Raw genomic sequence first — 22,453 nt, forward strand, 5'->3', positions numbered from 1 at the left:
ATCTTATGTGTCCTCATTGTAAGACAGGAATTATAAAATGCAGGATTGAGAGAGGGTCTATATGCAATGCTTGGCGCATAGTAGGTTTTTGTAAATGGCACGGCTTGTTCCATCTGCTTGCTACCTTGTCATGTCCTAATTATATGGGCATGAACTCACCCTGCACTAGTTTTATAGTAGGCGTCGTTGACTGGAAGAAAGAAGGGAGATTGAGGAGTGCTCACCCTGCACTAGTTTCATAGTAGGCATCACTGATTGGAAGGAAGAAGGGAGGGTGAGGAGTGTTACCTATGGGCAAATCAATCTTATTTGTGGGCACACACAAAAAAGTTTATTTTCTGGGAAAACACTGATGGTTGACCTGCAAATGTCAGGTAATGACTACAGATAATGACTTTATTTTTACGTGTAGAAAATATGCTAGAGTCACCAGCCCCACTGGCAATGTTCACTTTTGATTTTATTCAGTTACAAGTTTAAATGGTTTGATCCATTAGCTGGTGTAAGTAGGAGGCCAGATGCCTATGGGGCGGGGACTTGAGAGGTAGGAATTATCAACCACAATGCTACAGTCAAGCCTCAAAATAAAAACTAATGCTTAATTAAAAGTCTGCACAGTGACTGTGGTAACTTCATTTTGCTGATTTAGTATTCACACTTATCTCCTTACTTTGTAAAGCCAGTTGGTGGGTGAAATTCTCTCACTGTTGCCTATCTGCCAGGGTTCCCACAAAATCACTGCCAGTAGTAAATTGAAAATTTCTTTATAGCCAAGTAATCTCAAAAGCCAAGTCATAAATACATCTTTTCCAAACTTTTTTGCAGTAAAAATTCTTTAAATTGGGATACAGCTGCATTTTAATACATTTGTTGCAGCGTGGGATAAGACTTGCAAAAGTGCATGGGGCACTTAAAGGCCAGGAAGGCGTTCTGCTGGGTGGGTGGAGCTCAGATCCCCGGCTGCAAATGGTTTCTCTCACCAGCCCGCCAAGGCTACAGTTCTTCCTCTTCTGCCATTTCCATGGCAGCCCTGATGTGATAAACCCAGCTGTATCACTTCATTAGAGAAGCAGCGGAAGGAAAAGCTGGCCGAGAGATGGGGGAGGCTTAGGCACAGTTTCTCTCTAATTACCGTACCTCTTGAGTAAAAATGCAGATTATTGGCAGAGCAAGTTGCATTTGGAAAAAATGTGTCATTTGGCCCAGGCCCTTAGGTTTACCCTTCCGCAGATCTCACTTTACATTTTAAGTAAAGAACCAAAACGTCTCCAGTGGTGAACTTGTGTGCAGCATGCAGTCCGCACTGGTCCAGAGGAGTGCTGGTGGAATGAACCCTGGGAGATCTGGTCCCCCGCCCCGCAGGGAGGGATTACTGCTGCGCTGCAGCCTAATCGCATCTGCTCAGGAAAATGGCCAATTGACAATGCTTGGCTCACAGGAGTCTGGTGGGAAAATTACTAGCCTTGGGTTATTTCTGATTTGGGTTATATACAGAAACCTTTCTTATTTTAGTTACAGAAATCAGATTCCAAGTGGTGGAAAAATGTATTTAGCTCTGTGGTCGTGCAGTTGTTATTTAGTCTGATTTAATGTTGATAAATTAGAGTAAATTGTTTGCCCAGATGAGTTGAATAAATTCTACCAGAGCTTATACCTTATTCTGGTTTCATATTAAGTCCTTAATATGTATCTCTGTTTCAGTGGCAGTCCTATTAGAGTAAGCCCTAGAAAAAGCTTGGTGGCTCTACCCCCTGCTCTTGTGTTAGTCAATGGAATTAAATCATTTAACACTCTCTGAGGAGAGTTCAAAGGAGCCCTTAGGGAGAATCTGGTCCTAAGATGTCCATAAACCACTAAGATGTCTGGAGAGCTACCTTCCTTTTAATGGTTTTAATTTAACCACTCTAGAATTATTTCATTTAATCCACTTCCCCTATCTCGCTTCTCCACCCTCACAAATCCCCAAAGCCCTGGGAGTTTTTGGAGTATTTCCTTCCCACAGATACGCAATACAAGTATAAAATGGAGAGAGAAATGCAAACCCTTGGGAAAGGTCATGCCCATACTTTTCTCCCCTTACATCTTGACTCCCTAACAATTTCTGGTGTGTGGGGTCTTTAAGATGGGCCCTCCCTCCTACTCATCAGTGCATCCCCAGGGCCAAGTGTTACTCTCCAAAGACTCAGTGTGTATTGAACTGATGAATGAAGGTGTGCTTGAAGAACCAGGCAACTCATTCAGTGTCTTTGTTCCCCCAGGAGGACTGGAATGAAATTGACCCCATTAAAAAGAAAGACCTTCATCACAGCAATGGAGAAGAGAAAGCACAAAGCATGGAGACCCTCCCTCCAGGTACTGCCAGGGGCCAGGAAGCCATCTGGCTTTGAGCATGTTATTGGGAGTGGACTGAGCGTGGCTCTTGGAGCAGATGATCTGTGGGGAGAGGCTGGATTCCATAGGTCAGCAGGAGGCACTGCCCTAGAGCACTGCTTTGCCGACTTCCATTGGACCCATTAGTGGGTGGTCAAGTTAAAACTTTAATGGGAGGTGACCAAAATGTGTTGAAAGAGAAAATAAAAATAGAAGAAGTAGAAAGTATATTTTAGTATGTATTAGTTCATGAAATATTTTTAATAGACTTTATTTTTTAGGGCAGTTTTAGCTTCAGAACAAAACTGAAGGGAAGGTACAGAGAATTCCTGTATACTTCCTGCACCCCCACCCCCAACACACATACAACCTCCTCCATTGTCAGTATCCCCCAACAGAGTGGTACGTTTGTTACAATGCATGAACCTGCATTGACACATTATCATCACACAGAGTCTGTGGTTGACATTAGGGTTCGCTCTCGATGTTACACATTCTGTGGGTTTGGACAAATGCACAATGACGTTTACCCACCATTGTAGTATCATACAGAGTCATTTCACTGCCTGAAGAGTCATCAATGCTCTACCTCTTCATCCTTTCCTTCCCACCCCAGCCCCTGGCAACCAGTGATCCTTTTGTTGCCTCTGATGTTTTGCTTTTCTAGAGTGTCATGCAGTTGGAATCATAGGGTATGTCAGCTTTTCAGATTGACTTCTTTCACTGAGTAATATATATTTATTTTAATGTATTAGTATAATATATTAATATTTAATATACATTTAAGATTCCTCCATGTCTTTCATGGCTGGATAGCTCATTTCTTAATGAATTAATAATATTCCATTGTCTGGGTGTATTAGTTTGTTTATTCACCTAGTGAAGGACATCTTGGTTCCTTCCAGGTTTTGGCAATTATGATTAAAGCTACTGTAAGTATCTATGTACCCATTTTCAAGTAGACATAAGTTTTCATCTCATTTGGGTAAATACCAAAGGTATGATTGCTGGATCATATGGTAAGAGTATGCTGAGTTTTGTAAGAAACTGCTGAGTTGTCTTCCACAGCGGCTGTTGCATTTTCCATTCCCACCACAGTGGGTGAGGGTTCCTGTTGCTCTGCATCCTCGCCAGCTTTTGGTGTTGCCAGTATTCTGGATTTAGGCCACTCTAATAAGTGTGGAGTAGTGTTTCACTTTTGTTTTTATTTTCAATTCTCTAATGACATATGATGTTGAGCGTCTTTTCATAGGCTTATTTATCATCTGTGTATTTTCTTTTCTGAGGTGTTCAGACCTTTTGCACATTTTTAATCCAGTGGTTCATTTTCTTATTATTGAGTTTTAAGAGTATATATTTAGGATAATCGTCCTTTATCAGATATGGATTTTGTAAATGTTTCTCCTAGTCTGTGGCCTATCTTCTCATAGTCTCAAGACACTATCTGGATAGTGTCCTAGAAGATTTTGATTGATTAAAATCTGGCTTATCAATTATTTCCTTCATTGTCATGCCTTTGGTGTTTTCTCTAAAAAGTCTTCACCATGACGAAAAGATCACCTAGATTTTCTTCTATGTTATCTTCTATGAGTTTTATACTTTGGTATATTTACATAAATTTATTTGAGACAGAGTCTCACTCTGTTGCCCAGGCTGGAGTGCAGTGGTGCAATCTCAGCTCATTGCAACCTCTGCCTCCCAGGTTCAAGTGATTCTCCTGTTTCAGCCTCCCAGTAGCTGGGATTACAGGCATGCACCACCACACCCAGCTAATTTTTGTGTTTTTAGTGGAGATGGGATTTTGCCATGTTGTCCAGGCTGGTCTCAAACTCCTGACCTCAGGTGATCTGCCCGCCTCAGCCTCCCAAAGTGCTGGAATTACAGGCGTGAGCCACCGTGCCTGGCCTACTTTGGTATTTTACATTTAGGTCTGTGATTCATTTTGAGTTAATTTTGTGAAAGGTGTAAGAGCTGTGTCTAACTTCTTTTTTTTTTTTTTTTTTTTTTTTGCATGTGAATATGCAGGTCTTCCAGAAACATTTGCTTGACTTCTCTCTGCTTTATTGCCTTTGCTCCTTTATCAGAGATTAGTGGGCAATATTCATATGGTTCTATATTGGGGCTCTTTATTTGCTTCCATTGATCTATTTGTCTGTTATTTTGCCACTACCACACTGTCTTGATTATCATGACTCCATGTAAAGTCTTGAAGCCGAGTAGTGTTAGTCACCTTTGTTTTCTTTCAAGGTAGTTTTGGCCGTTCCAGATCTTTTGCTGTTCCATATACATTTATAAATTTTAGAATCAGTTTGTTAAGATCTACAAAACAATTTGCTGGGATTTTGGCACAAATTGCATTGAATCTATAGATCAAGTTGAGATTAACTGACATTTTGACAATATTGTCTTACTCCCCATGAATGTCAAATATTTTTTCATTTAATTCTTCTGATACCTTTTATCTGAGTTTTGTAGTTTTCCTCATATAGAATTTATACATATTTTGTCAGATTTGTACCTAAGTTTTTCATTTTGGGTGTTTCTAATGTAAATGGTCTTGTGATTTTCACTTCACATTCCACTCGTTTGTTGCTGGTATATAGGAAAGCAGTTGACTTTTGTATATTGACTTCACATCTTATAACCTTGCTATAATTGCTTATTAGTCCCAGGAAAATTTTGTTCATTGTTTCAGGTTTTCTGCATAGACAGTCATGTGATCTATGAACAAAGAGAGTTTTATTTATTTTCTTCCAATCTTTATACTTTTTTTTTTTTTTTGGTCTTATTTCATTAGCTAGGACTTCCAGTACAATGTTGAAGAAGAGTGATGAGGGGTCATCTTTGCCTTGTTCCTGATTTTAGTGGGAAAGTTTCCAATTTTTCACCATTAAGTCTGATGTTAGCTGCAGGATTTTTGTAGATATTCTTTATCAAGTTGAGGAAGTTCTCATATATTCCTAGTTTGAGAATTTGTAACATGAATGGGTGTTGGATTTTTTCAAGTGCTTTTTTTTTTTTGCATCTATTGATATGATCATGTGACTTTTCTTCCTTAGCCAGTGGATATGATGGATTACGTTAATGGGTTTTCATTTGTTGAGCCAGTCTTGCATAACTGGCATAAATCCTACTTGATCATGGTGTGTAATTCTTTTTATACATTGCTGAATTTGATTTGCTTTATTTTGTTGAGCATTCCTGCATATGGTTGTATGACAGCTGCTACTAATCAGTACCCTTCATTGCTTTCTTCTTCTTCTTCTTTTTTTTTTTTTTTTTTTAGAGACAAGGTTTCACCATGTTGGCCAGGCTGGTCTTGAACTCCTGACCCCAGGTGATCTGACTGCCTCAGGTCCTCCTGAAGTGCTGGGATTACAGGCGTGAGCCACCACACCCAGCCATACCTTTCTTTTCTTAAATATCTTTGTCTGGTTTTTGGTATTAGCGTAATGCTGGCCTCATAGAATGAGTTAGGAAGTATTTCTTCTGCTTCTCTCTTCTGGAAGAGATTGTAGAGAATTAGTATAATTTCTTTCTTTAAATGTTGGTCAGAATTCATCAGTGAACACACCTGGGCCTGGTGCTTTCTCTTTGGGAAGGTTATTAATTATTGATTCAATTTCTTTAATAGATATGACCTATTCAAATTGTGTATTCTCATGTGAATTTTGGCAGAGTATGTCTTTGGAGGAAGTGGCCCGGTTCATCCAGCTTATTGAATTTATGGGCATAGAGTTGTTCATATTATTCCTTATTGTCCTTTTCATATCAATGGGTTCTATAGTGATATCCCCACCTTCACTTCTGATATTGGTAAAGTGTGCCTTTTTTCTTTTTCACTTGGCCTGCTTCAAAGTTCATTGATTTTATTGATATTTTGAGAGAACCAGCTTTTGGTTTTATTGTTGTTATTTTTTTTTTCTATTGATTTTCTGTCTTCAATTGTATTGATTTCTGTAATAATTTTTTTATTATGTCTTCTACTTAACTTTGGATTTAACTTTCTCCTTTTTCTAGTTTTTAAAAGTAGAATCTTAGATGATTGCTTTTAGATCTTATTTTCTAATATATGCATTCAATACTATAAATATCCTTGCAAGCACTGCTTTTGCTGTATCTCACAAATTTTGGTAAGTTCTGTTTTCATTTTTATTTAGCTTGGAAATTTAAAAAAAAAAAATTCTTGAGATTTCTTCTTTGACCCCTGTGTCATTTAGAAGTGCGTTGTTTAGTCTCCACATACTCTGGGATTTCCCAGCTAGCTGTCTTTCTGTTATTGAATCTAGTTTAATTGTATTGTGTGCTGAGAGCACACAGTCTGATTTCTGTTCTTTTCAATTTGTTAAGGTATGCTTTATGGCCCAGAATGTGGTCTCTTTTGGTGAATATTCCGTATGAGTTTGAGAAGAATGTGTGTTCTGTTGTTTTTGACTGAATTAGTCTGTAGATGTCAATTATATCTAGTTGATTGATGGTGTTGTTGAGTTCAACTCTGTCCTTACTGAGCTTCCTCTTGCAGGATCTGCCCATTTTTGACAGAGGACTATTGAGGGCTCAAACTATAACAGTGAGTTCATTTATTTCTCCTTGCAGTTCTATCAGTTTTTACCTCATATATTTTTATGCTCTTTTTAGGCACATACACATTAAGGATTGTTGTATTTTTTTGGAAAATAAACTTTAAAAAAATCATTGTGTAATCCTCTCTTGATCCCTTAAAAATGCCCATGATCTAAAGTGTACATTGTCAGAAATTAATATAGCTATTCTTTCTTTCTTTTGATTAGTGTTAGCATGATAGATCTAACCTTTCTTGGTAAAGGCCATTCTTTATCATTTTACTTTTGATCTATGTGTGTTGTTTTATTTGCAGTGGATTTGTTGTAGACAACATATAATTGGGACTTATTTTTTGTTTCTCACTGACAATCTTGGTATTTTCTTTGGTGTATTTAGACCATTGATGTATAAAGTGATTGTTGATATATTTAAATTCATATTTACTATATTTGTTGTTTTTTATTTGTTGCCCTTATTCTATGTTTGTACTTTTGCCTTTCACACTTTTTCTGCCTGTTGTCATTTTAATTAAGCTTTCTGTATAATCCCATTTTCTCTCCCTTCTCAGCATATCTGTTATACGTCTTTAAAAAAAATTAGTTTGTCTTCTTTCAGATAACACTATACTGTTTCACAGGTAGTGCAAGTATCTTATAATAGCAAAGTATTCTTGATTCCTCCCTCCCATCCCTTATATCATTGCTGTAATTCATTTTACTTACACATAAGCATAGGTATATAATATATAAAAGAATACATGATAGAATATATTGTTGCTATTATTATTTCAAACAACCCATTATATGTTCAATTAAGAATAAGAAAAATAGGCGAGGAGCAGTGGCTCATGCCTGTAACCCCAGCACTTTGGGAGGCCAAGGCAGGCGGATCACCTGAGGTCAGGAGTTCGAGACCAGCCTGGCCAACATGGTGAAACCCCGTCTCTCCAAAAAATACAAAAATTAGCCAAGCGTGGTGGTGCATGCCTGTAATTCCAGCTACCTGGGAGGCCGAGGCAGGAGAATCGCTGGAACCTGGGAGGCGGAGGCTGCAGTGAGCCGAGATTGTACCACTGCTTTGCAGCCTGGATGACAGAGCAAGACTCCAAATCAAAAAAAAAGGAAAAGTTTTTATTTTACCTTCACTTATTCCTTTTTTGATGCATCCTTTCTTCGTGTAGATCCAGGTTTCTGATCTATGTTATTTTCCTATGTTTAAAGAGCTGCTTTTAACATTTTTTGCAAGGCAGGTCTACTAACAACAAATTCCCTCAACTTGTGTTTGAGGAAGTTTCGATCCCGCCTTCATTTTTGAAGATCAATCTTAAATGGTACAGAATTCTAGGTGGTGATATAAACAGGAGGCAGGGAAATACTGGGTAGGAGAGGGTGGTCCCTGGCGAGGGCCACACCCTCAAGCCTGGAATGGTGGAGGGAGGGGGGCCCAAAGTGAGAACATGCATTTCTGTTTTCCTGCCTGAATGTTGCCTTTTCCAAAACCACCCTGGCTCGCCCCATCCCCCATCCTGTACCCATAAAAACCCCAGGTCCTACCCGCAGAGCAACAGAGAAGGAGAGAAGAAACAGCCGGATGTTGGAGAGAATCAGCTTGATTTCTGACAGACAGCTTGACAGCGGGACTTTGGAGAAGAGTTTGGCCGGGGACAGCAGGACTCCAAGGGAAGACCACCTTCCTACTCCATCCCCTTTCTAGCTTCCCATCCCACTGAGAGCCACCTCCAGCACTCAATAAAGTCCTCCACATCCACCATCCTTCAATTTGTTTGCACAACCTGATTCTTCCTGGACACTAGGACAAGAATTCGGGTACCAAGAGGGTGGATGCAAAAGGCTGTCACCCTGACCCCGCACTGATCTAACAGTTAAGTCATCTGTGGACAGCAAATCAAAGAGCACACTGTAACATATGTCCTATGGGGTGCCAGGGGTCACAGGTACCCCCACCCAGATGCTGCTGGGGGGCTGCACAGAGTTCTACTTCTGCCAATGCCCAAAAGCACTCATCTCAGCCCCTGCACCCACTCACCTGCGTGCTACCCCTCCCATGAGGGGCTGAGAGCTGTGGGCTGAGTCCTGTGAAGGGGTCAAGGGAACTATCCCTTAGACCACCCCCGACACACATATATATTGAAATGCTCACTTAGGAATTACATGCATATTGACATATGGATCTGTTGATACATTCTAAATGTTACTCTATTTCTTGTCTCATTCATCATACTTTGGGGAAGAATCTGGAATTTGGATAAAGTGTACCACCCAAGTGGCAGTCCCAGCTGGAAGTCATGGAATGCGGACAAGAACAACAACCTGGGAGCACAGGATCAGGGTTCAGAACAAGGATAATGACCAGGAGCTCTAGGCTCAGCTGTGTCACCAGTCCTGTGGCCTTAGAATATTTAGGGAGCATTTGGGTTTTATTTTCCTCATCTGTAAAATTTAGATTTGTTCATGCTCTAAAACTCTTCGATTCTATTAACTCTGTCTTCCTATTTCCCTTTAACCTCTATTCTCAGATTAGAATCAACAATTTTATTTTCTTTTAGGTGCTGTAAAATTATATCTCTATAGTTCCCCCCACCCTCATACCACATTTCAGGTCTACTGTGGATGAGTTTTTGCCCATAAACTCTTGTGACCCTTGCTTCTATTTCAGCGTCATGCTTTCTACTTGGAACCACTGAACTTTTTTTTTAGCGTTGGTTTTTAAAATATTATCTTCAAATAGAGTATGTGTATTAGTCAATATTTTGTATTTTGAAAATACATCTGATAGAGAAGAATCTCATTTTTTCCCCTTGGTGTGGAAAAACCTCTGGATTGAAAAATAAGTTTCTCCCTGTAATTGTCCCTGAATCTGACCAGCCAGCCAGCTGGCAGAAGGACCGGCAAAGGAGTGGGGGGCCAGTAGAGGAGCAGGCGCCAGTAGAGGAGTGGGGCCATTAGAAGGAACAGGGGTGGCTGTAGGGGCTGGAAGGCCAAGGTCTGCCTCTGAGGACAGCTGTTGATGAGGTTCTTGTTGGACATCTCTCACTCTTTGGTCAACGTGGCCTTTTGGAGCAGATTTTCTCTATGCCTTTATGAGACCTTAGTGTCATTCTTGTATTCCTCAGTAACCTTGTGTAAGGGCCTGAGGCTTAGGAGAGACGTGGGTAGGGAGAGAGTTCAGAAAGGAGAGTCCTGAGGCCATTGGGATTCTCCTTGAGGCCCCTCCCCATCCCGGTCCTGGGCTGTGTCTTCATCCCAGCCACCCCCCCGCGATGTGTTGCTGGTTCAGTTTTCCCAGACAGTGGATTTCTCAGAACAGAAGTTGCTGATGTTCACGTAAAGATGAATGAAACGGGAATGATGAAATGTGTTAAGAGAACTTAAATCCAGGGTGTGAATTGCCACCGATCCTAACAGAGACGTTTTAGCTTTTCTACTTCCCACCTGCCGGAAGAAAGATGAGATGAACCACTTGTGTTATTTGTTCAGCATTGCTGCAGCATCAGAGAGAAATATTCCCCGACCCTTTGTTTTTCTAGGTGACTTGATGGGTTCTAGCGTTGTGCATTTATCTTTTTTAATTGTGATAAAAGATGCATAACGCTAAAGTTGCCAGTTTAAGTGTTTTTAAGCATACACGTCCGTTTTCTTTAAGCGCATTCACAGTGTTGTGCAGTCATCACCACCATCCATCTTTAGAGCTGTTTTCATCTTGCAAAATGGAAACTACCTGTGCAATTCCAATGTCCCACTCCTGCCTCCCGCAGGCCCTGGTATTCCTGTTTCTATGAATTTGGTTCCTCTGGGTCCCTCATATGAGTGCAGCCTTACAGTACTTGTCCTTTATCTCTGGCTTGTTTACTTAGCATAATTCCTCCAGGTTCACCCATGTTGTAGGTCAGAATTCCCTTCCTGGTCTCTGTGAACCATGTGCCCTGAGATACACGTTGTCTGGGGTGGAACCGTGTGACACTTGTAGGGAGCGAAATCTACATAGGTCTCCATGAGCCAGGCTTGAGGCCAGTGATCTACACAGTGTTGTCATAAGGAAAATAAGCGGCTGTCAGTGTCTTCAGGGAAGCATCTTTTAAAAAGCAAGCAATATGTGTATTGTAGATTTTAGAAATTCAAATAAGCAAAAATAAGAAAATTATATTCATAATTCTACCATCCAGAAATAACCACCATTCCTCTCCCACCACATGTGCCTCCATACTTGCCCTGGATGCATACCCAGGTCTTGTGCTGCCCCCATCGCTGAGACGAAGGAGTCTCCTCTACATGGGACGTGCCGAGACCCAGGCACTTGAAGCCTCAGGCCCTGCACGCAGTTTCTTAGAGTTGGCTCCTGGGACCAAATGCTCCTGAAGCATTTGGCCTCTCTGACAACAGGTCCTGAGTTTTATCCCACATTCAAAGTTCAGTCTTTCCATGAATTTCTATGAAAATTCAGGTCATCCACAAGGTGACTAACATTTCAGTAGATATGGGGGACTTGCTGAGACGCTTCTCCACACATGCCCATCTGTCTTTCAGAGCCCCTCATGGGCTTTGGCTCCCTGATCAGGGGACCACCCTCCTCTCTCTTCTCTCCTGAAATGGGGCCTTTTCCTATGGGCAGTCCCCTACCATCTGCTTACAGCTACATTTTTACAAATACAGCACCGTGGTGTACCATCTCCGCTTGGGCGATATATCGGGAACTCCTTTTCATGTCCGTAAACATCTCCTATAGCATTTTAATGGCGGCAATATCTCCACGGCCGTCGGCTCATTGAACTTATTTTTTGTTATGGGACACAAAGAGGGGCTCCAGCCAGTATCCTGAGAGGTCAATCTTTGTATGTCCATGATTATTTTCTTGAAATGAATTCCTAAAAGTGAAATTGCAGGGTCAATGGCAATGCATGCATTTTTTAATATTAGTTGCCATTTTGTCTTCCATGGGGGGCCTATTTTCTTACTCTAGCCAACATTGAAGAACAAGTCTTCCATTGTCTTTCTCCCGTTCCAACAAGCAAGAAAGTGGAGACCAAGGGCTGAGATCAGTAACCAGAAATGTAATGGAGCTGTTTGAAAATAGTTATCTTGGGGCCGGGCGCGGTGGCTCAAGCCTGTAATCCCAGCACTTTGGGAGGCCGAGACGGGCGGATCACGAGGTCAGGAGATCGAGACCATCCTGGCTAACATGGTGAAACCCCGTCTCTACTAAAAATACAAAAAACTAGCCGGGCGACCTGGCGGGCGCCTGTAGTCCCAGCTACTCGGGAGGCTGAAGCAGGAGAATGGCGTGAACCCGGGAGGCGGAGCTTGCAGTGAGCTGAGATCTGGCCACTGCACTCCAGCCTGGGCGACGGAGCAAGACTCCGTCTCAAAAAAAAAAAAAAAAAAAAAAGAAAATAGTTATCTTAAGCTTTATTAGTCGAAATACAATGTCCAGAAGCAGTCACATGACATCCAGTGTTCTCTGGGCTGCCACCCCATAGCTGAAGTGTTTTGGTCTCTTCAGAGCACAGAGTGTTCAGGGATGATGATCAACTGGTTGGTCCGGCTAACAGTGACTTGGATTTTGAGGAAGCGGAAGCAGTGTCCGATGAGGAACACGTGCAGTAACTGTGGATGTTTTTACAGAAGGGCTTCCAAGGGGAAGTGGGAGCGTGATGCCCCAGTATTTGAAAGGCTACCATATAAAAGAGGTCGATGACTTTTTTTCTCTTTTTATGTGAGAATTCTGTTTTTTGTATTTGAGCAGAAGTTAGAGGGAAGCTTTTTTTTGTCTCTGTTGTTTTGAGACAGGGTCTCACCAACCCAGGCTGGAGTGCAGTGCTGCAATCGTAGCTCACTGCAGCCTCGAACTCCTGGGCTTAAGCAGCCCTCCTGCTTCAGCCTTCCACATAGCTAGGACTACAGTTATGTGCCACCATGCCAGACAAATTTTTAAATGTTTCTGCAGAGACAGCATCTCGCTGTGTTCTCCAGGCTGATCTCGAACTGCTGAGCCCAAGTGATCCCCCGTCCTCAGCCTTCCAGAGTGCTGGGGTCATAGGCATGAGCCACGGTGCCTGTCCAGGAAGCAGTGTTTGTTTTCATCTGAGGAAGCCCCCACCAACAGTTCTTGCTGTGCAGTGAAACAGCTGCCTTTTGAAACGGGAGGCTCCCCGTACTCAGCACCTCTTAAGCTGTGGCTGGACACTGGGGACTGTAATGGAGAAATTTTCACACCTGGAGAGACGATGTCCACAGTTCCTTCTGAATCCAACAACAGGTGGTGCCAGGGTTTCAGAGACAGGAACACATGCTCTCAAAGTCAGAGACTCAGTCACTCCAGGGTGGAGACAGGACTGGCACTGCCACCTGAAAGGGGGCTGGGCAGCGGGGAACTGCACAGGCATGCAGGGTTGCTTTTTGGTGTTTCACTTCAATTTCCCCCACTTAAAAGTGAGTTGTTGGGTGCAGTGGAGGGAACACAGATTGGGCATAATTAGGAGTTTGAGTCGTGGTTCTGTCATCTTACAGCTGTGATATGTTGGATAAGTTTAACTTCTGTGCCTTAGTTTCCTAACTTGTAAAGCGGAAGCCATCATATTTGACATGGTTATGGTATGGTGTGGACAAGGTCCTGTATGAAGTAGCAGACCAAGTAGTCACTGGTTAACAGATGCTCTCTTTCTCTCCTTCTGTCTTTTTCATCTGTTGGCTGGGATTCTGGGCAGTAGATTCACTTTGATATTATTTCTGATATTTAAGATGAAAAAGAAGTTTGGACCGGGCGCGGTGGCTCAAGCCTGTAATGCCAGCACTTTGGGAGGCCAAGACGGGCGGATCACGAGGTCAGGAGATCGAGACCATCCTGGCTAACATGGTGAAACCCCGTCTCTACTAAAAAATACAAAAAAAAAAAAAAAAAAAACTAGCCGGGCGAGGTGGCGGGCACCTGTAGTCCCAGCTACTCGGGAGGCTGAGGCAGGAGAATGCTGTAAACCCAGGAGGCAGAGCTTGCAGTGAGCTGAGATCTGGCCACTACACTCCAGCCTGGGCGACAGAGCGAGACTCCGTCTCAAAAAAAAAAAAGAAGAAGATTGGTCAAAACCATGTGCAATAGGCTAAATTTATTATGGTTAGGTACTACAACATATAAGGGAAAATGAAGAATTTTCATTTCAGGTTTGGAGAAGGGATACATGGTGGTTCGTACATGAAGATTTACTGCACTTCATCAATTTGATACTGTTTTGTAGTATAGTTTTAGTTGTTTTGATAGCACAGATAATTTTAAACAAATGAAAACTGTTTCCTCTATAACATCTGATATTTTCTTAGGTTTTCTTTTAAATAACATTTTATCACTTCTTTGGATTTCCTGATTTTTTTTATCTTTAATCATGGATGTGTGGGATTCCTTATTTCAAGAGATGGTTTCTCACAGGTGAAGACAATTTCCTGTGATACCAGATATCCAGTGACAAATACTAAAGCATAATTTATGGGCCTTTGTAATTGAAATGGATCTATTTGTTTGTAATCCTGGCCTAGCCCTCGTCTTTTCTTTCATGGTGTAGCATTATGACCTTCTAGAGGAAGAATATTAGGATTTTTTTTTCCTTTTAAGCACAGTAAAATTACATTCAATTTGAGATCAAGCAAGAGGTTAAAATAAATCTGAGAGCCTTGTCCTTTGATATTAAATACATTCTGTTTTCCTTCCTTGGCTGCTTTCCCAGCGGTTGCTCTGTTTTACGTAGGGTAGCTTTACATTTGTTTAAGCTGTCTTTCCTGGGGAGGATTTGAATGAAGAGTTGCAGTACAACACTGAATACCTGTACAGAATCCTGAAGCCTCCTGTAGCCTGAATCCACTGAGACTCTCAGTTTCCTGCACGGTGGGACCTGCATCCAGGAAGATCCCTCCCCTCCCCTTGTACACCTGCGGGTGGTAGATGACAGCTCTTTGCCCAGGAACATATGTCAGAACGTTATGATCTGCTGCTGAAGGACATCGCAACTGAGAGTCCTCTAGAGACCGCATTTGTGCATGTGCCTGTGCGTGAGCCTCTGTGTACTGGGGTGTGCACATGCCTGTCTGTGCTGGGGTTTGCATGTGCCTCTGTGTGCCTGGGTCTTCATGTGCTTTGTGATGTTAATTCTTTGAAGGGTCAGTTTAATAGGTTTCTATCTTTTTTTTTTTTTTTTTTTCAAATATGAGGTTTAGTAAAAACAAAAATATTAAGAAAGAAGTGGCATTGTTTGGAATGGTAGCATTATTTTAAACCAATGTTTATTTGAACAAGTCATCCAAATACAAGTCGTCCCCTGATGATAAAAGCGTCTTTTTCAAAAAGTTCACTTGAGGATTGGTTATTAGGATCCCAGAATGAACTGTCCCATGGAAATGGTGTCCTGAGTGACACTTAGGACCCCTGTCTGGCTGTGTCTCAGGCCACAGCCAGGTCCTAGAGTGTCAGCCACAGAGCTGATGCTGGCGGGGCCCCGAGCACCCCTCCCAGGGCCTCAGTGCCTGTGCTCGGTCGGCCTCCACTCCCAGGCACCATGGACCGTGCAGTTACAGTCGCCAGCCACTCTCTGCTCGAGGGATGCCATGCTGCTCTCCAGCCTCGATAAGATAGGGAGAAAAGTTCCCAAAACGAAACCAGGAGAAAACAGATTCTGAAAAGGTAACTGTAACTCAGAGGCTGGTGGATGGGTTACAGGAGGTAGAAGAAACTCTGTACCCAAGGAAGTACCAAAGCGCAAAACCTTGTGCCGTGAACGGTAGCAGGTGTGATGAAGAGTACCAGCGGGGAGGCATGCCACCTAAGTCAAAGATAAGGAAGAAAAAAAAGAAAAAATTGCTAGGCCTGAAGTCTGTGTAACCCAGGGAGCAGTGGCCGGGTAGTGGCTGAGTCAGGACAGTGGGCAGGGATGTGTCCTGCAGAATGGACCGGCAGACAGAAGTGGCAGGAATTTCTCCTCCAACACCAGCCTTAGGACCCCGTTCTCCTGCACGAGTCCAGAGCCAGGACTTGTCAGGCCACCGTAGGTCTGCTCTGTCTGTCCAGGTCCTGGCCCTTCTCTCCCAGAGGCAGAACAATTAACCTGGGCTCATCCCCTCTCTGACTGTGTACATTGTTTTTCATGGCTACAGGGATAAGAAGGGAAGGCCTTAGGGCCGTCATTCCAAAGGTAGTAGGCAAGGAATCTCGCTTCCTCTTGCCGTTAGCCCAGCCCTTCAAATGGAGTGGCCTCCATTTGCTATCAGACATCAGATGCAGCTGCAAGGTGGCCAGGAGAGGAGGGACACTCTCCCCACAGTGCCGCAGGCCTCTGGGAACAGTGTCAGAACAAGTTGCGGGAACACCTATAGGGCTTAGCAGGATGTTCATTTTCATTACTGAAGTGCACTGCCTAGCAGCTTCCGGGCTGGGCCCCCCTCCACCATGGGGAGCAGAGAGAGCTGTGGCAGCCGATTCCAGTGCGTGCGGAGGGGTCAGTGTTGGAGATGACAAGCATAGGCCTGTGAACACAAGGGGAGGAGAGAGAGCTAGAAGAGCATCCCAGCTACGCAGTGAGAGGAAGCGGAGCCTGCCCGTTCCCATTGGGCCTCCATCTTCTCTGTCCAGACTTGATCTCCAAACTGAAAAGGGTACAGCAAACAAGGTTAGAAGGATATTGAAGCCTGAGTCAGGTGGAGAGTGACAGGACTCATTTTAAATGGCTTTCAGTGAATGTGTCTCCAAGTCCAGACCAAGGTCAAGACAGAGAGGGCACAGCCAGAACCCGAGAGGTGGCTCTAATTTCTGGGGAGTGACTTGGGAGTCATTGAGGTGCCGGCAGAGTAGGAACAAACACCATTGTCTCTGTGTTTGTTCCTGTGTTCAGCGGCAATTAGATGTGGTTAAACTTGAGCTCTAGCCTCAGTGGAATTTCGAGTTATTAGACAGAAGAGTGGAAGCACTTACAAGGCCCCCTGGCAAGAGGGTTTTAGAAAAGCTGTGGTTGGGATGGAGCTCTGTGTGAGCGGGCAGGAAGAGGCTTGCAGAAAGAGGAGAAAGAAATGAGAGAGGGTGCAGAGAGGCAGCGACTGGGGACCCCAGGGAGTGCTCCTGGAGGAGGTAGCCACATTGAGAGGCAGCTCAGCCGGCAGGAGGGGTAGACACAACATCACAGTGGCCCCATCTTATCTGTAAGTATGCACAGCGTCGGTGGTGCGGGCGTGGCTGAGAAGAGCAGGTTTAGTAAGGGTTCCCAGGTAAAACTTCTGGGGTTGCAGACGGGACTGACAAAACAGTAATGCAGTGTTAGCCAGGTTAGTGGAAGCAGGACAGCCTTCCTGAGAGGTGCTGTGCCTGCCCCGCCACAGATTCCACGGTGGCTCCTCCTGGAGGAGGAGGAAATGCTGGGGAGGCACTGCTGGCCACGCAGGCCGGAGGTGAGCAGAGACCTGGACGTGGGTTTGGGGCTTGCAGGGGCTGGGCTGGCTTGGAGGTGACATGCCATTTGGCTGGGGACACATCCTCAGATAGGGGCAGGGCCTTCATGAGCAGGGGCAGATGTGCACTGGGCTGTACACACTTGCACCGGGGTACTCAGCCACCTCGCTTTCGTCTCCCGTCTGAGCATCCTTTGTTCCACAGCCAGAGGCACATTCCTAGAGTGTGAAGTGGATCAGCACTCATTTGCTTCCAAATATCCTGTGTGCTCTAGAATGTGATGAGTAAGGTTTGAGTACTTCAGCCCGGGCTAGAGGATTTGCAGCCACTGGGCACAGGGCCCCCTCACCTCCCACCTGCCATCCCTCCCTACTGGGTCTCCCTGTCTCCAGGTGTCTTCCGTTACATCCCGCCTGCATCTGGCAGGCTCCTGCTCACGCTTCGAGACCCAGGCCCAGTGCCCCTTCTCCGGGGCTTTCTTGGAACCTTGACTTTGGTTATGGAGCTATCCCATCTCCTCCGCACTATTGGATGGTGGGTCTTTCCAGTGAGGCGTTTGTTAATTTCTGTACATTTGCTCGGGCTTGGCATTTTCACTGTACTGGGCTGTTCTGTTCAACTTGGGGAAATAGAGGGTGGTGGACTGTTTTTCTCCAAAATTAAGACCCAAAATAAAACCTCTGTCTTTTTAGGTCACCCATACATTCCTCAGGACAGCAAGTGCGAGACATCCCTTTAGTATTCTTCTAACCCTAGGATTGAGAGAGGGTGGGTCTGGATCTCGCCAGGAGATGAGAAGATACAGCTCCACCCGGGGACACAGGCTCCTGCGTTCTCGCCCCGTCCAGCACACAGGCTGCTGTCAGCAGGCAGGTCCCGCTTCTCTTCACACCATCCCCACTGAGCAGGAGAAGTTCGGCATCTGTGTGGGAGCCCCCAGAGGCTTTGTGGCCCTCAGTAGCCCTCTGGGTGATGCAGGGAGCAGGAGAAAATGGCAAAAGAAGGTGCCCATGACATGCACAGGTGAGGGGCAGAGGGCTGGTGCTTCCTGTCTCTGCACAGTCCTGGGGTTTCTCAGACCCAGTACCGCCAAGGAATGTTAAAAACAGCTTAAGTGGAAAACGTAAGGACCTAACTGATCATGATATGACTGATAGTAAAACTAATTTTCTCTTAGAGTAGGCCCCTGACATTTCCATTTTGGAAAGTGGGCTATGTCCAGACTATTCCTCTTTCAAGCGCTAACAACCCCTGGCTTCAGAGCAAGCCTCTCTTCCTCCCCACTCCACCTGACATGGGACCTGTCTCAGATCTCCCCCTGCCTGAAACAAGCAGAGAGTGACGTTGAGTTATTATTTCCAGGTGTTTCTTGGGAGCAGCAGATGGAAATGGAAGGATACAAGTGTAAACGTAGGTGAAATCATCCACTGGCCCCATCTTCTGTCTTCTCACAGCACTGTGGGGAGGGCGAGAGGTACTCGTGGGTGAGGCAGGGCAGGAATTCAGTGCATCCGCAGGTCCGCACCCCTGCTCACCTAGGCAGAGCCCACAGGAACCCCGAGAAGAAGGCAGGGATTCCCTCTATGCTTCCTGCTCACCTCCCGGGGTCAGTTGCAGAGTGGGACACCCCTCATGGGTGTCACAGAGCGCCTGGTGGCTGGGTGGTTCCCAGCAGTGCTTTCTGGGTAAGGGCATAGGGGGTTACATCAGAGAGGCCGGGGCATTCTGTTTGTCATCATTTCTGCCTGTAACTCTCAGTGAATTTATATCGGAGTTAGTAGTGTAGGACTTTTGCTGTGGTCATCTCATTTAGTTGTTATAACAACCCCAGAAGTGGAATATTATTTCCATTTTATACAGACCAGAGTGTCAGAGGGAGTCAGTGAGCCAGGCTCACCCTCATGCTTGGATTTTGTGCTGTGTGTTTGCGCGCGTGCGTATGTGCGTGTTTGGCTCCTCCTCTGCTCAAGTCCTTGAATCCTAATCGGTGACACAGCATTGGCCTGGACCCCCGTTGGCCAGCTCCGCACCCTCTGTTCCCCCGTGCTCCAGCCAGGGATCTGACTGATAGGGTAGGCAGACTCGGAAGGGCTGACAGGCTTTGCGGTGGAACACATTTAAAAAATGCCTGCAAATGAGCAAAAGAGGCGTAGGAGTGAGCGTCCGGCGCACGACCACAGCATGTCTCAGATGCGGCTGGATCGGCACGCAGCTATGAGATGTGTAAGAACTAACACGAAGCTGCGTTCCTCCCAGTCACACGCAGGATTGGATTCCTTTTCACGGTCAGCCTCCGGTACCTTCGACCCAGGACGCGACCCCTCAGTAGTAAAGCCATTGACAGGTGCTTATGGGCTGTGCATGTGGAATGCTGGGGTGCTGCGGGCGACGCTAAGTCTGTGAGGTGAGGAGCTCCGTCTTCACCGGGGTGGGAAGGGGAGCCTGGAGCAATATGAGGAGTGGTGCGGGCAGGACAGCAGCCCAGGAGAATACCAGGAGTGGCAGGGGCAGGACAGCAGCCCAGGAGAATACAAGGAGTGGTGTGTGCAGGACCAGCAGCCCAGGAGAATACGAGGAGTGGTGCGGGCAGGACAGTAGCCCAGGAGAATACGAAGAGTGGTGCGGGCAGGACAGCAGCCTAGGAGAATATGAGGAGTGGCAGGGGCAGGACCAGCAGCCCAGGAGAATACGAGGAGTGGTGCGGGCAGGACAGCAGCCCAGGAGAATGTGAGGAGTGGCGCGGGCAGGACCAGCAGCCCAGGAGAATACGAAGAGTGGTGCGGGCAGGACAGCAGCCCAGGAGAATATGAGGAGTGGCAGGGGCAGGACCAGCAGCCCAGGAGAATGCGAGGAGTGGTGCGGGCAGGACAGCAGCCCAGGAGAATGTGAGGAGTGGCGCGGGCAGGACCAGCAGTCCAGGAGAATACGAGGAGTGGTGTGTGCGGGACAGCAGCCCAGGAGAATACGAGGAGTGGCAGGGGCAGGACAGCAGCCCAGGAGAATACGAGGAGTGGTGTGTGCAGGACAGCAGCCCAGGAGAATACGAGGGGTGGCAGGGGCAGGACAGCAGCCCAGGAGAATACAAGGAGTGGTGCAGGCAGGACAGCAGCCCAGGAGAATACGAGGAGTGGTGTGTGCAGGACAGCAGCCCAGGAGAATACAAGGGGTGGCAGGGGCAGGACAGCAGCCCAGGAGAATACAAGGAGTGGTGCAGGCAGGACAGCAGCCCAGGAGAATATGAGAAGTAGTGTGTGCAGGACAGCAGCCCAGGACAGCGAGACCCTTGTGGGCGGAGTGCTTCTCAAAGGACATGGCCATGCATGTGGGGAGCAGGGCAGTCTGTGGGACTGCCTGAGGGTTTGGCTGGGACTAGTGCAGTCCTCATTCCAGCTCAGGTAGGTCGGCATGGGGTTGCAGACAGGTGACTTGTTCTGTCTGCAGAATAATCAGCTGTAAGCTTCTCATTTTCACCAAATCAGGAGTTTCAAGGCTGGTAAGGTCAAACAATTCCTTCTTTGGTTTCAAAGATCACATCTAAGAGAAATTTATCTTCTGGAAAGAAATTTCATCAAAAATATTTTCATAACCTTATTTAATAAGCAAACTGTTTTCACAGCCCTTCTTAGGGTAATGCTGTCTTTCTTTTCTCATGTTATTTAAATACCTTTCTCATGTTATTTAAATGTATGTTTTATTTTCCTGTCATCTTGGGTGATGAAGCTAGTTTCTGCCTCCTCATGTAAAATGTTATATCTTTGAAGTATTTTCCATCAGCTGCTTCTGCTTAGCCAAGTCCATTTTCCCGAGATTCTCATATATTTTTATTTTCTAAAGCTCTTTAATTTCCAGAACTATTTTTAAAGATTTTTAAAGCGATGGTAAAAGCACAAGATGATGTACGGATGTCATATTTTTAGGAAAGTGATATATTCAGACGTTTTGCTGGTTGTTTTGTGGCCGTTTCTCTCTAACCTCTAACTCATAACCCCACTCTCTACCTCTCACCGCGTCCCTGTCTGCTTGGGGCTGGGCTGGGGCGCATGTGCTCTCTACAAATCTTGTTCTCCATGGATTTTCCTGCCTTTGCCTCCAGGAGTGGCTTCAACCTAGCAATTCTATATAGTACAGAAATAACCAATTTTAGTAATGGTTCTTTAGCTTAGCGTTTTTCAAATTATGGGTTGTGACCCATTATTAGGTGGTGAAGCCAGTTTCGAGAGATACCTAAAGCAAAAATAGATGTGTTCATCACATATAGTGAGGGCAGGTTTGGCATTGTGAGACTTTTGTGTCAGTTGGGTGTGTATGTTTGCATTGTGACATCTGGGTCACAGTGTTAAATGTATGTCATTGTCAAGCAAACTTGAAAGCCCCTGTAGTATTCCAGTACTGCTAAGCTTTTATGAAAGAAATACTCTTGGTAGTCTGTCTCTAGTAAAACGGCGGTGTGTCTTGGGGAGTTTGCCGCAAGGCAAGGCAGAGCCCACACCAGGGTCCTGTTGAAGATGCTCCTGTGTCAAAGGAAGGGGGTGTGGCAGGGTACCGCTAAGTAGGCTCATGTAGTCTTTGGGTACTGAAGAAAGATACTATTTTTCTGAGGTTTTAAGGGCTTCTCCTAGTTCATTTTTTACTCATGATTCATATCTCAGCACAAATATTCCTTCTGCAGGGAAACCACCCCTGGTTTCCCAGTCTAGATAAGATTCCTCCGTTAGATGCTTCATTTCTCACCCTCAGAGCACTTAGTTCAGTTTTTATTGATACATTTATTCGTACGGTCATTTGATTCTTTTTTTTTGAGACGGAGTCTTGCACTGTCGCCCGGGCTGGAGTGCAGTGGCGCGATCTGGGCTCACTGCAACCTCCGCCTCTCAGGTTCAAGCGATTCTCCTGCCTCAGCCTCCCGAGTAGCTGGGATTACAGGTGCCTGCCACCGTGTCCGGCTAATTTTTTGTATTTTTAGTAGAGACAGGGTTTCACCATGTTGGCCAGGCTGGTCTCGAATGCCTGACCTCGTGATCCACCCGCCTCAGCCTCCTAAAGTGCTGAGATTACAGGCATGAACCACCACACCCAGCCTAGTACA

At 45.2% G+C, this 22,453-nt stretch overlaps 1 protein-coding gene across 5 annotated transcripts in view; it reads left to right on the forward strand.

Moving 5' to 3' along the window:
- GALNT2 (polypeptide N-acetylgalactosaminyltransferase 2) overlaps positions 1 to 22,453 on the forward strand; it is a 218,637-nt gene that overhangs the window by 112,001 nt on the left and 84,183 nt on the right. For 4 of the 5 annotated variants that reach the window (XM_010374036.2, XM_030935464.1, XM_030935463.1 and 1 more), the window contains exon 2: positions 2,259 to 2,352. The exons of the other annotated variant lie outside the window; for it this stretch is intronic. In XM_010374036.2, coding sequence (XP_010372338.1) covers positions 2,259 to 2,352 — 94 coding nt within the window. The remainder of the gene's footprint in view (positions 1 to 2,258; positions 2,353 to 22,453) is intronic. 5 annotated transcript variants of the gene reach the window in all.

The sequence above is a fragment of the Rhinopithecus roxellana genome, chromosome 8, assembly GCF_007565055.1.
Source record: "Rhinopithecus roxellana isolate Shanxi Qingling chromosome 8, ASM756505v1, whole genome shotgun sequence".
Lineage (NCBI taxonomy): Eukaryota > Metazoa > Chordata > Mammalia > Primates > Cercopithecidae > Rhinopithecus > Rhinopithecus roxellana.